The following is a 13,571-nucleotide window of genomic DNA, read 5'->3' on the forward strand; positions in this document are numbered from 1 at the left end:
TAAGACATTGTAGTATTAGCTTATTTTGAAACATGACGCCTCATAGAGGTGAAATACTTCATTATAAGAAATCGTGCGTGTGTGAAACTTTATCAGGACGATAAGATCTACAACATCAAATTTTCACCCAATTCGACCAAAATTCAATTTCCTAAGGTTTGTGCGGAGTCCTTTCTAAGAATCATACTTTGTACGATACCTATGTTTTATGCCAATATTATTTGTGCACTTCCTTGTGCACAAAATATGAATAATTACCTCATACTCGAGAATAAACGTTAACCGAGTAGAGAGATAATTTTCGCGGAAGAAAAAAAGAGAATGAGAAAAGAGAGCCAAAGATTAAATGTTTTTCTTAAAGTCTATGTTTTGATTTTCTCTCTTTATTACACTTACTTTCGTAAGAAGAAAAAAGAGAGAAAGAATGAGAGATCCAGTCTTGCTTATTATGTCATAATAATGCTCAGCGGAAACACATGACTAAAGCTTTTTCTTTTGTTCGCGAGCTTGTGTACCGTTTCGCTTTAAGTTATAGACAATTTATAAAATTACAATAGAACATCTCTATTCTGTTTTCTTTTATTATCGATCTCTTTCTGTTTTAAAACAATCGTTCCTTTGTGCCGCTTTTCCTCCACATATTTGTTGTAATCGTATGATATGGAATAAGAAAGAGAGAACGAGGCATTTCGATCCCGACGATTACTACAGAATAGAGACTCTACTGTACAATATTAATTATATTATAAAAACGATTTTTTCCTACTGACTAATAATATGCATATCATTACATTATGATTTATCAGACACTTGTACTTCAGATGTATATAGCTTTATAGCTACATTTAACAACCGCCGTTTCATCGAGATTCGAGATTGGCAAGCAAACGCGGTATAATAATTTTACTGGTATCATATGATTTACTTACGCGTACATTGGTCCCTAACATTAAAAAACTCCGCTAATATACTGTTGTACAATAATGTGCTTTAAATTAAAGACAAAGAAGGTATGTAGCCTCTGTAACTACTGCTTTATCTTAGCCGAAGGAAAGCTATATTGCATATATATTTAAAGAATACTTAGTACGTACTTCAATATTTATCTTTGTACTTCAGTGTAAGTTGCATTTGTTCCATTTTTTCTACATGTTGCTGCTCAAGCTTCTTGGCTTTCGTAGTATACTGCTCGTCGTGCGCTAGACAGCTTTGTTGTGCTTCTTCGATGGCCTTTTTATATCCCTCCTCGATACGTTTACATTCACGCAATAGAAACTCCCGATTATTCTCTGCATGACTCTAAAATTCGAACACGTTATATGTCTTTTAGAAAAAAAAATTGATAGATGTTAGTTCTTGTATACGCACCTTGTAATTATTCGCAGTCTGTTTTGCCTTCCGATATTTGTTCTTCAAATGCTTTTGTTTCTCCATCAATGTCTTGAGCTCGACATTTAATTTTTCCTCGGTGAATTTCAGCTTTTGTATCTCCTCATCTTTCTCCTTTTCCTTAGCTTTACTCTCTTTTAGTTCAGCTATCCATTTTGTCATTATTTCGGCCATGTAATTTCTATCCTCCTCAACTTGATTCTCTTTCTTTTTTAAAGCTATGGTCAATTTCTCGATATATAGCCTTCGCGCTTGAAACTCTTGGCTGTAGGTCACTACTCTGCTTCCTATAATTTGACTGATTTGATCGACCTTTATTTTCTCTTCTTTTATCTCCTTTCGCAGAGTTTCAATCTCTTGATTTTTCTCGCTGCACTGTTTTTGCAACTCTAATACAGTAGTTTTGTACTTTCCTTGCAACTCCTCTAACTCCTTTCTATTTTGCTCTCCGATTCCTCTGAGTTCTTTTGCTACTCTCTGCTCCATTTCTTCCCGTACCTCTTTCGCCATAATCTCCTTCATCTTCTGAAAGTCCGTACTATCGCCCGTACTGCGGGGAGACAGATTCAATTCCGCCGACAATTTATTTTGACTTTTGACAAATTGTTCAAATTGTTTGGCTTGATTTCGCAATTTCACCACTAGTTGATCTCTCTCGTCTTTTATCTTTTTGAAATCTTTTAATAGTCTGCTCAGTTTTTCGTCTTTACTTCGTAGATCATGTTCGAGTTGTTTTATCCTCTGTTCCAATGCCGCTGATTCGTTCATATGTCCTTCTTTCGAATTACTTAGCCTGGATAATTGTGCGACTGAATCTTTGTAATGAGAGGATTCTTTCTCCAACTCACTCTTCGAGTTTAATGTACTTTCACCATTTTTCCGCAATCTTCCCTCAAAGTTATTAACTTTTTTTCTCTCATTGAAGAGTTCAGTTTCTAGTTCAGAGATTTTCTCTTTACAAGTATTTCTTTCACTGAGCAGACTGTCACATTGATTTTTCAGTGTATCGTTCTCCGCTTGAAACCGAGAAATTTTCAACTTTACATCATCCGAATCTTCCAGTTTCGTAGTGCGTTTCAAATTCAATAATTCCAAATCTAGTTTGGAAATTTTTACGAGAAGATCCTTTCTTTCACTAGCAATATTCTCGTATTTTTTCTTCCATGATTCCTGCGTGATCTCCATTTGCGCTATTTTCAATTTGGCGTCATCTAATTCGGTTTGATAATCGGATAACTTTTTTTGTTCTTGCACAGCAATTTGGAGCTTCTCTTCCAAGCGTTTGCAATCTTCCTCTAGCTATAATAGAATGGAATGATATTATTCAGAGTATAAAAAATAGATTTTTAAATATATGAAATATAATTGAATCTCAAATATAATTTTTCATACAATTTCGAAGTTTTAAAGTTTGTAAGCTTGACTTATTTTATACCTCGTTAATTTTTTCTAGATGTTCAGAGCAATGATCTGGCAAAAGAAAACTTATTTCTTGATTTGGATGTGCATTTCGTAGTTCATGTAACGCTTCTTCTTTTGCTTGAAATAGAATATTAAATTTTAAAAAAATATAAGACATTTATCATACTTTCCGTGCAAAAGGTTTCAAATTTCTTGCTTTATATGATTTATACTTACCCCTTTCTATCTCTGAATGTATTTTTTTTACATGATCCTCCTTTTTTCTTCTTTCGTATACTAGATCTTTTTCTAATTCAATTACTTTACTTTTGAAGTCCTCACATTCCTTAGTTAACTTATTACACAATTTAATCTGCGTTTGTAATTCGTTCTCTAATTTCTCCATATCCTTCTGATGTGATTCAATTGCAGCGTATTTATTTTTCAGCATTTTAATTTCGTTTTTATGCTCGTTTATTAAATGTTCTTTCGTCCCGCAAACGTTTATGTACAATTCTTTTACACGATCTAACTCTTTTTGTGTTTGCTCTAATTGTACACTAAAAATAGAAATTCCATTTGTAGATATATTTGCATCGATTTATTAATAATATTTATTAACATTTTTATTAAGTTATATAAAGACAATGTAATTAAAAACAAAAACGATACTTACATTAATTGTACTATTTCTATTTGTGCTTCTTGCTTCACTCTTTCTACGGCTTTAGCATGTATCTCCAGGTACTCTTTGTTGTACTCATCGATGGCTTCTTTTTCTTGTTGCTCCATGGTCTCCTGATGCATTTTTTTTAGTTTCTCCTGATTAACAGCTAAAGCCTCCTCTAATTTCTGTTCCAAATTAATCTTTTCGTCGCGCAGCAACTCATACTGTTTCTTCACATCATTTAAATGATGTGAGAGTTTTTGTATTTTAGCATTTGCTTTCATGGCTTCGTCCGTTAATAGAGACTTCAATTCTTCCTCCAATTCATTAATTCGCTTGCGCGCATTCATTAATTCGCTTGCCTTCTGTGCTACTTCCTGGTGATATGTGTCAGCTAATATCAAAGCTTCGTTTAATTCCTTCTCTTTCTGTGACAAAGTATTCTCTAAACGGTTTATCTCTTTTCTTTTTACAGCTTGACCAGCTATACATCTAAACAAAAAAAGCATCGCATAAAAAATAAACAGCAAGGTTAACACAATACTTAATAAAAAATAAACGTTTAAATAATAAATATATTTAAATGATACTTACCTACGTAGTTCACCTTTTAATTTGTTTGTGATGTCATCAACGGGTTTCGATTTTGATTTATTATAAAGTTCACCCAATTTCATTTGTCTAATCGAGTCAGATTCCTCCAGAGTAGTAGCCAAAAACGAATCGTATTGCGCAACGTCGTTTTTAATTAGGTCCAATTTGTTCTACAAATAATTAATAAATAAGGAACTTATCGCTAAATCAGTTTCTTATAACTAATATTCTATTTTTAAAAAGTTGTAAAAAATAAATTACCTGCAAGTCTTGTACGTTTTTATGCAGATCTTCTTTTTCCTGAGTCAACATTTTCACTTGCGCTTGCAACTGCATCACCTGCTGAACGTTATTAGTGGTCATAAGATTACGACATTGGGTTTGACTGTCTTGTAATGCTTGCGCCAATTGATTCATGGTGTCACCCTTCTCCACCATGAGAGCCTCGTGTGCTCTTCGTACATCATCCAATTTATGCTCAAGAGCAATACATGACGTTTCCTATTAAAGATTAAACAACATAAATTAAATTAAATTAATTAAATTTGTAAAGAATATTACAAAAACGTGCAAAGTAATTTTCATAAAAAAAGAGAAACAGCACAGCTTATTATAATTAAGATTAAAATAGAGATATACACTAATGTCCATTTCCAATGAAATTAATTTTAATCTTGGTTTAATTAATTCTTCTTTTTTGAATTCTTAAAACTAGAAAAGATTAGAGTAAGTTGAATCAAGATTAAAGTTATCTACATTGATGGAAACGCATAAATGTATCAAACATATCTGTGCGCGTAAAAAATTATGTTGAGCTATAAACATGATTTAAAAAAAAAATATATATATATATATAATACAATTTAAGAACAGAATTTGATAATACCTTGGCATTTAATTTGTCCATAAGAACATCTATCTGTGTCTGCATATTTTTCATTTCCACTGTGTGTTTTTCCTGCGCCTGCTTCAAAAACTTCTCATGTATCTTATCATTCGTTTGCAACACTTGTGCTCTTTCCAATACAGCAATTTTTTGTTGCAAATCCATGACAGAGCCCCTCGCAATATTTAAATCTTCTATCATCTATAAAAACAATTTTATTGATATTGAGATATTCAATACTAATAAGAATAAAGTGCAAATACGCATCTTACATTTTGATTCGTTCTTTCCAAACCTGCATTTATCTCTTTTAGAGATTTCATTTGTATTTGTAGATTAGTTATTTCAGCCTTAGCATCAACTAAAAAAAAATAAAGACTTCAATTAACACAATAAACTGTTGGAATGACACTTAGCTCTGTGTGAAAACGGTCTTAGAAAAAGACTTATAATCGACAGTTCTGGGTTCAATCTCAACTCTCATCCCATATATATATATATATATTATATGCGCCTCAGTTTTTATTATAAAATAAAAGATTAATTGAAGAGTTAAAGAATATGAGTAAAAAGAGCACAAGGATATATAAATTCACGCTCTAAATAACTTTAAGATTTTTTCCTTACCCAATGCCTCGTGCGCTTGATTCCTCGATATGTTAGTTCTATCGACTTCTGCCTGTAAGAGCATCAGTCTCCTGCTCATTTGATTCTTCTCGTCCTCTTTTTCCAACTGCAACTGTTGGAACTCTTCCGTCAAACGACTGATCTCCCGCATTCTGACCATATATAATATTTCCAGTTGTTCCTTACTATTATACTCTGACGTTTTGTACGCTACAGCGTCGTCTATTGGCCTGCCATTCGGACTAGTCTTATAGCAATGATTCATGTGATCCGAGGTAGCGTTGTCGCCTCCGCCAAACTCATGAATTTGCTTACTTTGTACATTATTTTCATACGTGTCATTAATACCATTATTGGAGTATTTCCGGGATATACGAGTATTATAATGATTAGATGGCGTCTCATAGTTGCAAGGATAATTCTCGCTAAACGTACCCTCCTCAGCCGATTGTGGAAAAATCTTGTGGGGATAGCCGGTCGAAGGTTTTGCCAATTCGTATGGCGTCTCAATGGTGCTGTTGTCATCATTGAATCTATTATTACCATATGGCGTCCCCGTTTGCCTGTACAAATCGAAGTCGGACTGTATAGTTCCACTGCCAATCTCAGAGTCGGATCTATGATTCGTTATCACGTCACGGTCGTAACTGTTCAGATTATCCACATGATCATGATTCTCCATCCGATCGTAAACACCAAATTCTTTCTGCAAATGTGCTACCTGTCCTTTGGGCGTAATTGGTTCCAGATCAGAGTTAACCACCGTATCAATATGGTCAGTGTCTCTGGTGTTATCATATTGATCATGACTACTATTGATAGAACTAGCATCATCATCATTTTCCAAATCATCAAACTCCTCGTCCAGGCGATTCTGTATCTGAAAGGACAAGAAAGAACATACAATTAAAATTTCATGTTCCTTTCTTTTTATCGCAAAATATAAAATTTTTCTAAGACTACATGCAATTCTATACATAATTTCTCCTATAAGACAACATATATCATCGATATATTGATTGTTTTTGCAATAAAGTTATACAATAAACTTTCATCTGTCCTTTCCTATCTGTTATACACAGTAATAAAACTGCTCGATAGGGATTATCTCTACACTGTGGACCTTATATTGTTCTCCTAGCGTAGAGAATAGCAGATCTCGAAAAATTTCTCTGCGACAAAATATTACACTGGTGGACCTTGTTCAACGATTTCCACCTTCTATATATGGTGCAAAGTATAATGCAAAATTTCTCTCTCCACAACCAACTATCCTATGCAGGCAAACCAATGAAAGAGAAGAGTTGATCTGTTCAAGAAAACGAGCAATGTTACCTCTTCGTTGAGTCGCCTCTTATCCTCCTGCTCTTCGTCCTCCTCGAGTCCCTGCGTCACCGTGTTTAGATGAATGCTATCCGAGCCCTGAAACAGGCTCAGACCCGGGCCTGTCTCCATACCCCAAACTAGCTGTCGCACGTGGCTGAGAGCTCACGATGGACTTACGAACGCGTTTATTATGTGGAGCATATTTTTGTTTATAACGCCATAACCTAGACGCAACAAGTGGGTCACGGTGTGTACACACAATATTACGCGGCAGCGGGCCCCGCTATCGCGTCGCGACGACAGGGATTGCTGAATGATATGCGTCGCGATGCGCACATTCCTCGCGGAAATCTACGGATGGCTGCGATTGCGGCTATTGCTGTTGGCTGCTGCTGCTGCAGACGCTGCTGCGCGATTATTTACACACGCCACTGTATATACCGTGCACATACGCGAGAATCCCTGAAGCGCGCGCGCTTGTAAACAATCCGTGAAGAATCGGTTGTATGTACATACATACAGGCGGTATATCATAGTACGCGAGGCTCGTAAGCGGAAATGGTAATGGGCTCCCGAGACCGTCACTCGCCTCCGATTGGCCGTCGGCGACAGTTATCACCAGTTATCACTAGAGCACGATCACCCATTTACATAGCCGGACATAGCGCCTCCGTTGCCTTTGCAGAGTGATGGGAAAATTTGAAAAAATCGAATTTAAAAATCGATTCCCTTTTCTTTTAAGGATTTTCAGAATCGGATTCATCGACTTGGAAAAGAATCGATTCTAAAGAATCGTATAAGAATTTTTTACTCTTTTTTACATATTAATATATAATTGTCGCTTTTTGGAAAAACGAGGAAAATTTTGGAAAATAAAGGAAACTAGAAAAATCAGGAAATGTTTAAAATAATTCAAAATTACATATTATATTTGTAGTATATATGTATATATATTTTTATATTTACATATATTTTTACTTAATTATTACTCAAAATAAAATAATCAATTTTTCATTGCACTAGCCAATCTTTTTTGCTGCGATCACCAATATTCCTTATTTAACGAACTTAAAAATATAATTTTGGAAGCCCGTTTTCCTTTTAACCGATTGCGTTTCTCAGTAATGATATTGCCGGCTTTACTGAACAGTCTTTCACATGGCACGGAGGTACCAACAATGACTAAATATTTTAAAGCTATTTCGTACAAGTGTGGATGCAGTGCTCTCAAACGTTGCCAAGTTTTTAAAGGACACTCACTTCTGTCTACTACTGGAGAGATGAGGTATTGTCGAAATTCAGCTGATAAGCCTCCGTTCTCTCCAAATTCGTCTAAATTTTCAGATCTAGATGTCATCAATTTGTCGTGTATGTTGCACACATTATGTTTTTTAATATTGCTTTCGATATTCGATTCGGAATAGTTATTTTTTTGGCTATTTTTATTTTCGGATTCAAACATCTCCTTCATAAGTTTATTTACTTTTGTTTGAGCATATGAAACTGTGGTAATACTCTGAAAGTGCATCTTTTTATAACGTGGATCCAACAACGTTGATATTGCTAAAAACCTATTTTTTTCTATATTTGATTTTTCTGAATAAAATCTTCGTTTTATTTGATTAAGGATGTTTTGTTTTAGAGATGCAGATACTTCCGTTTTTGGAATTAGCCGATCGATAGTTACCATTAAGCAGTTAACAATTGGGATTATTTTACTGCACGTTACATATTTTTCCCCTGAAATTTCTACTGTAACCAATTCTATTGGAGATAGTAATTCACACGCATCTTCAATAGCTTTCAATTCCGCACGAGATATCATTTCTGGTGAATCTGCAGATCCTAATATTGAATTGTTGATAAGTACTGTGCTTACATGATTTGCTAACTGCAAAAATCTTGATAGCATCAAAAACGTCGAATTCCATCGTGTTTCACATTCTTGTTTTAGCTTCAAAATTTTATCTTCCGTTTTGCCTTCCTGTCTTTGCAATTTTTTTAGTGCATGTGTAGCGTTAACACTGCATTTGAAAAATGTAACAATACGCTTGACCTTTTGGATAATTGGTTTCAGTTCCTGTGTTGAAGATATAGCATCTTGTATCATCAAATTCAACGAACGGGCGAAGCATGGAACATGTTTGTTACTTCCAAATGTATCGTACACTGCTTTTTTCATGTTGGCAGCATTATCAGTGATTATAGCACACACACTCGTATTCTGTATATTCCATTCTTCACAAATATTTTTAAAAACTTGGGATATATACACTGTCTCGTGTCGGTTTTCAAGTTCATGCATTCCAAGATCTATTGATTCCAGAGTGAAGTTTTTACAGTCAATATAGTGTATTGTTATACCTAAAAATCCTTTTGTATTGTATGAATCAGTCCATATATCTGAAGTAAGAGATAAATTCTTGATGTTTGACAAGATAGCTTTAATTTTACATTGCATAACATGATATTTATCGTCCAAACGGGTTGTAATCGTTTTCCTACTAGGAATTTTATATAATGGTACTACTAATTTCATAAGTGCTCTAAAACCTTCATTGTCAACAATTGACAGGGGTTGATGATCTTTAGCAATCATGTATACGATACTGTTAGTAAGCCGAGCAGCCATAGTATCTGAATCTAAAAATAAATAATTTTTCACAAAATATAAGTGTCACAAAAGCTTCTGTAAATCGTTATTTCTATCAAGATGAGACAAATATACTTATTATTCCTGATAACATATTAATATATTGAAAATTAAAATTTAATTTTTAATTTTTTATACATGTCAAAATTAAAATTTTAATTCTGAATACTATGTGAATGCATTAAGAATTACAATCTCACATTCTTAATTACTAGTATGTATATTGAAAATGTAATACATTTATCTGATTAATTACAAAATTAATTTTGCATGTTTAATTTGTATATTTTAATCTCTTCATGTATATTTAAAAGTTATAGTAGAAACAATAAGAATATTCCAATTTTATTTAAAGAAAAACAATTTTATTTATTTGATAACACTATTACTTGAAAATTTTAGATTTACTTATAAATTAAAACAAATACAAAAGCTGTAAATACCTGCATATGAATTTATTTTATCAAATACTGCAGTAATAGAGCCTTTAGAGGCAAGATCCTTTTTAGTTTTATCGTCTGAAGACTCTGAAGTTACATTAAAAGTCATATCATTGTCGTTGAGTCCTGATATTGAGGTTGACATATGTGAAGACAATACAGAGACATCTTTTGAACTGGTAGAAGGTGTAGCTGGATCATCAGTGTCATTTTGATTTTCTAAATAAGAAAGCTTCTTTTGGTGCGAATCTTTGGTAATTTCGTTAGTACGTTTTCTCATCATATGATTAATTAAATTAGTTGTGTTTCCATAATATTTGTATATGGCATGACACAAACGACAACGTGAAGATATACTGTCAATTCTTTGAAAATATAATTCTTTTATCCTGTTTTTCCTTTTTGAAGTTTTCATTATTTAGATGTATTATCTTTATGTATCTAAAAGCAAGAATATAACTTTAGTAAAGCAAAAATATAACTCTGATAATGAGTCTAAAGTAACGTACTTTATATTCAAATAAAATGATGTTATTACTTGTTTACTTTGGTGACAAAATCAGTATGTAACAATACAGGTTTTAAAACCTCACTTTTAACGTGAATTAACAAGATTTACATTCATTAAAATATACGACCAAGCTTGTATAGATTGTAGGTAAAAAGTGAGTTGATTCTTACTTGTCAGAATGAAAAGAAACATACATTCAATTATGTATAACAAGTCATAACATTACAAATGAGAATATCTGAGTTTTGATAAATGAGTGTAAATGGAAAGCAACTATTGTCATCTGTTTTTTTACTGGAAAGCACTCTTTGCATCAAGGATTACAAACATTAGGCAATATTAGGCAGTCGTGGAGTCGTGAAATAATCGTTTTTGGTACATGCTGATGTGTGATAGAAAATAGAGAATTTATCAAAAGTATATCAGATTCAGAACGTGACAATACCTGCGATTCTTGTTGTCGCCGTTCGTGATATCGGCCAATAACAGGTAATGAAACAGAAATTAACATCGGAATAGCAATAGCGCTCGTACTGTGTGCTGTGCAGTACTATCAACTATGCGTGTACGTGACTTAACCTCCTTGTCAGCGTGCTTAACAATGCGCGTGCAATTTAAATTGCATCAATTGAATATCGATAAGTTGTTTCTTTTTTTATATGTAGGTACCGCAGCATAAAAACGACGCGCGCGTTGCCGCCGTTGCCGGTTCGAACTTGCGCGAGGTATGGCTCACGTGATATCTGTACTTTCATAGACTATTGGACTTCATAGAGGTCCCAACAATCAATTAGGCTACATTTTCATGCACTCACAGCTGACACTCGATTCGAGCATCAAATTAATCACGTGATCTTCTTCTTAGCAGGAGAATGGCCCTGATCAACCAATCACAATAAAGTATTCTCATATTCGACTGCGATTAGCCAAAAAGGAACCGATTCTCTAAAAAAAGGAATCGATTCAATAAGAATCGAGATTCCGAAGAATCAGATAATAATCGAATATTTTGAGTCTAAAAGAATCGATTTTTCAAGAATCGGAAAAGAATTTCCCATCACTACCTTTGCTTTTCCTTCTCGAGTAATAGTGTAGATCAGGCCTATCCAAAACAAGCTCCAGAGTCAAAATGTAAAGCCATTGACGTAAAAAAATTTAATGTAAGATTTTAGGAATTATAAACTAAGATAAGCGTCACTTAAGTGTATATCAATATTTTATAGTATATAAGTCCAAAAAAAAACGAAATCTTACATTGAATTTTTTTGCATCGATGGCTTTACATTTTGGCTCCAAAACTCAAATTGGACATGCCTGGTGTAGGTGCTCTTCGAAATATTCTATACTGTGTCATTAGCCAACTAATCTATACTGCTGGTATATTTTGGTTGAAGAGAGTTTGATGTGCTAATAGATTTGAAATTAAAAGAACTATTACGAAATAAGGTAGAGCGTTACAAATTAATTATTCTACTTTATTTTGTTTCACATTGTTTTATATTGTTTTACATTGTTTTATTTTGTTTCACATTGTTTTATTTTGTTTCACATTGTTTTATATTGTTTTATTTTGTTTCACATTGTTTTATTTTGTTTCACATTGTTTTATATTATTTTATATTGTTTTATTTTGTTTTATATTGTTTTTTATTGTTTTATATTGTTTCGTATGTTTTTTCTTGGTTTATCTGGAGACACAGCGCTAAGCTACGCGCAGCGCCACTACCGTGGCTACTTTACGCGAGTCGGCGAGTTGCGGCAGTACGAGATTATCGGATCTCAATAACAGCTGAATCGATCAAGTTCTAAATGTGCTCATTCGACTGCAACCGGTCGGGATATACAATGAAAGTGTTTTTATTTTTTCTCTACGTGCTTTACGAGCGGAGATATTGCGACGCAAAATACGAATGTGAAACTTTTATATTAAGAAACGTCATCGTCGTCCACGTCGTCGTCGACCAGGAGAAAATGTCCATCTCGTTTTTTCGACACTAGAGGGCTTTTGACTTAACCTAGCGATGGCAGCATTGCACATTCGAATGTGATCAACCACACATGACGGCTGTGATAATCAGCGATGGCAACATTGTCACATATACGATGTGACGTGCACGCGGCGCATTATTATTATAACTAATTGAAATTAAAATGAAATATAATTAATAAAATGAATTAAAATAAAATATTAATTACAATTAAAATGAAATATCGTATCGAGATTGTCGTTGAAGATCTAGGTATTTACCACGTCAAGGAAGAGGGTGTATAGATATTCAGGAATTAAGCGTCTAGGTGTTTGTCGTCGAGGAAGTGGGTGTCTAGGTCGAAGAAATGGGTGTCTAGGTGATCGCCATCGAGGAAGTGGGTGTCTAGGTGTTCGCTATTGGGGAAATGGGTGTCTAGGTATTCGCCGTCGAGGAAATGGGCGTCTAGATGTTCGCCGTCGAAGAAGTGAGTGTCTAGGTGTTCGCCGTCAAAGTGAATGTCTAGGTGTTGTCTACATATTCGCCGTCGAGGAAATAGGTGTCTAGGTGTTCGCCATCTCATTCTGACAGGTTTGACTCTCTAGATAGCATTCATATTTTCAGAAATACAGATTCATGAATATTAAAATGAATTCTTTTCAATTCTAAATGCATTTTTATTTATTTATAGGAATTGCATGAAACAAATGTCTATTCCTTTTCAATCTTGAATGCATTTTTATTCATTTATATATAGAAATGACATCTCAGCAAACAAGAATGGATCGAAATGAATTTTAAAATTCAGATTTTCAGAAATACGGATTCATGAATGTTAAAATAAATCCTTTTCAATGCATTCCTTTCCTGAATGCATTTTTATTCATATACAGTGATGGGAGAAAGTTCGGCAACGGTCAAATATCTTGGAAAATAATGCTTATGGAAAAAATGTTCAATACAAAAGTTTTAGTATATCAAGTGGTCTATTATATGGTTATGTTGAAATGACCTTCATGTGACCTTGAAGGACACCGTGAAGGTCAACTTTGAAATCTTAAATGGAAATACCTATTTTCTCTTACATATCCTTAAAGCTGGTGTCAAGAC

At 33.9% G+C, this 13,571-nt stretch overlaps 2 protein-coding genes across 2 annotated transcripts; both read right to left on the bottom strand.

Annotated features, from left to right (window-relative positions):
• Positions 1–7,444, bottom strand: LOC108764368 (protein MLP1). Its single transcript, XM_018512582.1, has 11 exons — positions 6,900–7,444; positions 5,565–6,444; positions 5,210–5,298; positions 4,938–5,138; positions 4,313–4,552; positions 4,052–4,221; positions 3,467–3,949; positions 3,028–3,350; positions 2,825–2,928; positions 1,369–2,688; positions 1–1,299 (listed from the first exon to the last, which is right to left on the bottom strand). Exons 1-11 carry the CDS (start codon positions 7,017–7,019, stop codon positions 1,096–1,098), a joined length of 4,134 nt encoding a protein of 1,377 aa, XP_018368084.1. The 5' UTR covers positions 7,020–7,444; the 3' UTR covers positions 1–1,095.
• A 488-nt stretch (positions 7,445–7,932) lies between these two features.
• Positions 7,933–10,263, bottom strand: LOC108764357 (zinc finger BED domain-containing protein 1). The gene is made up of 2 exons (XM_018512570.1): positions 9,987–10,263; positions 7,933–9,533 (listed from the first exon to the last, which is right to left on the bottom strand). The coding sequence occupies exons 1-2, from the start codon at positions 10,261–10,263 to the stop codon at positions 7,933–7,935; spliced, it is 1,878 nt and encodes a 625-aa protein (XP_018368072.1).
• Positions 10,264–13,571: the final 3,308 nt, after the last annotated feature.

This window comes from Trachymyrmex cornetzi, unplaced genomic scaffold, assembly GCF_001594075.2.
Source record: "Trachymyrmex cornetzi isolate Tcor2-1 unplaced genomic scaffold, Tcor1.1 scaffold416, whole genome shotgun sequence".
Lineage (NCBI taxonomy): Eukaryota > Metazoa > Arthropoda > Insecta > Hymenoptera > Formicidae > Trachymyrmex > Trachymyrmex cornetzi.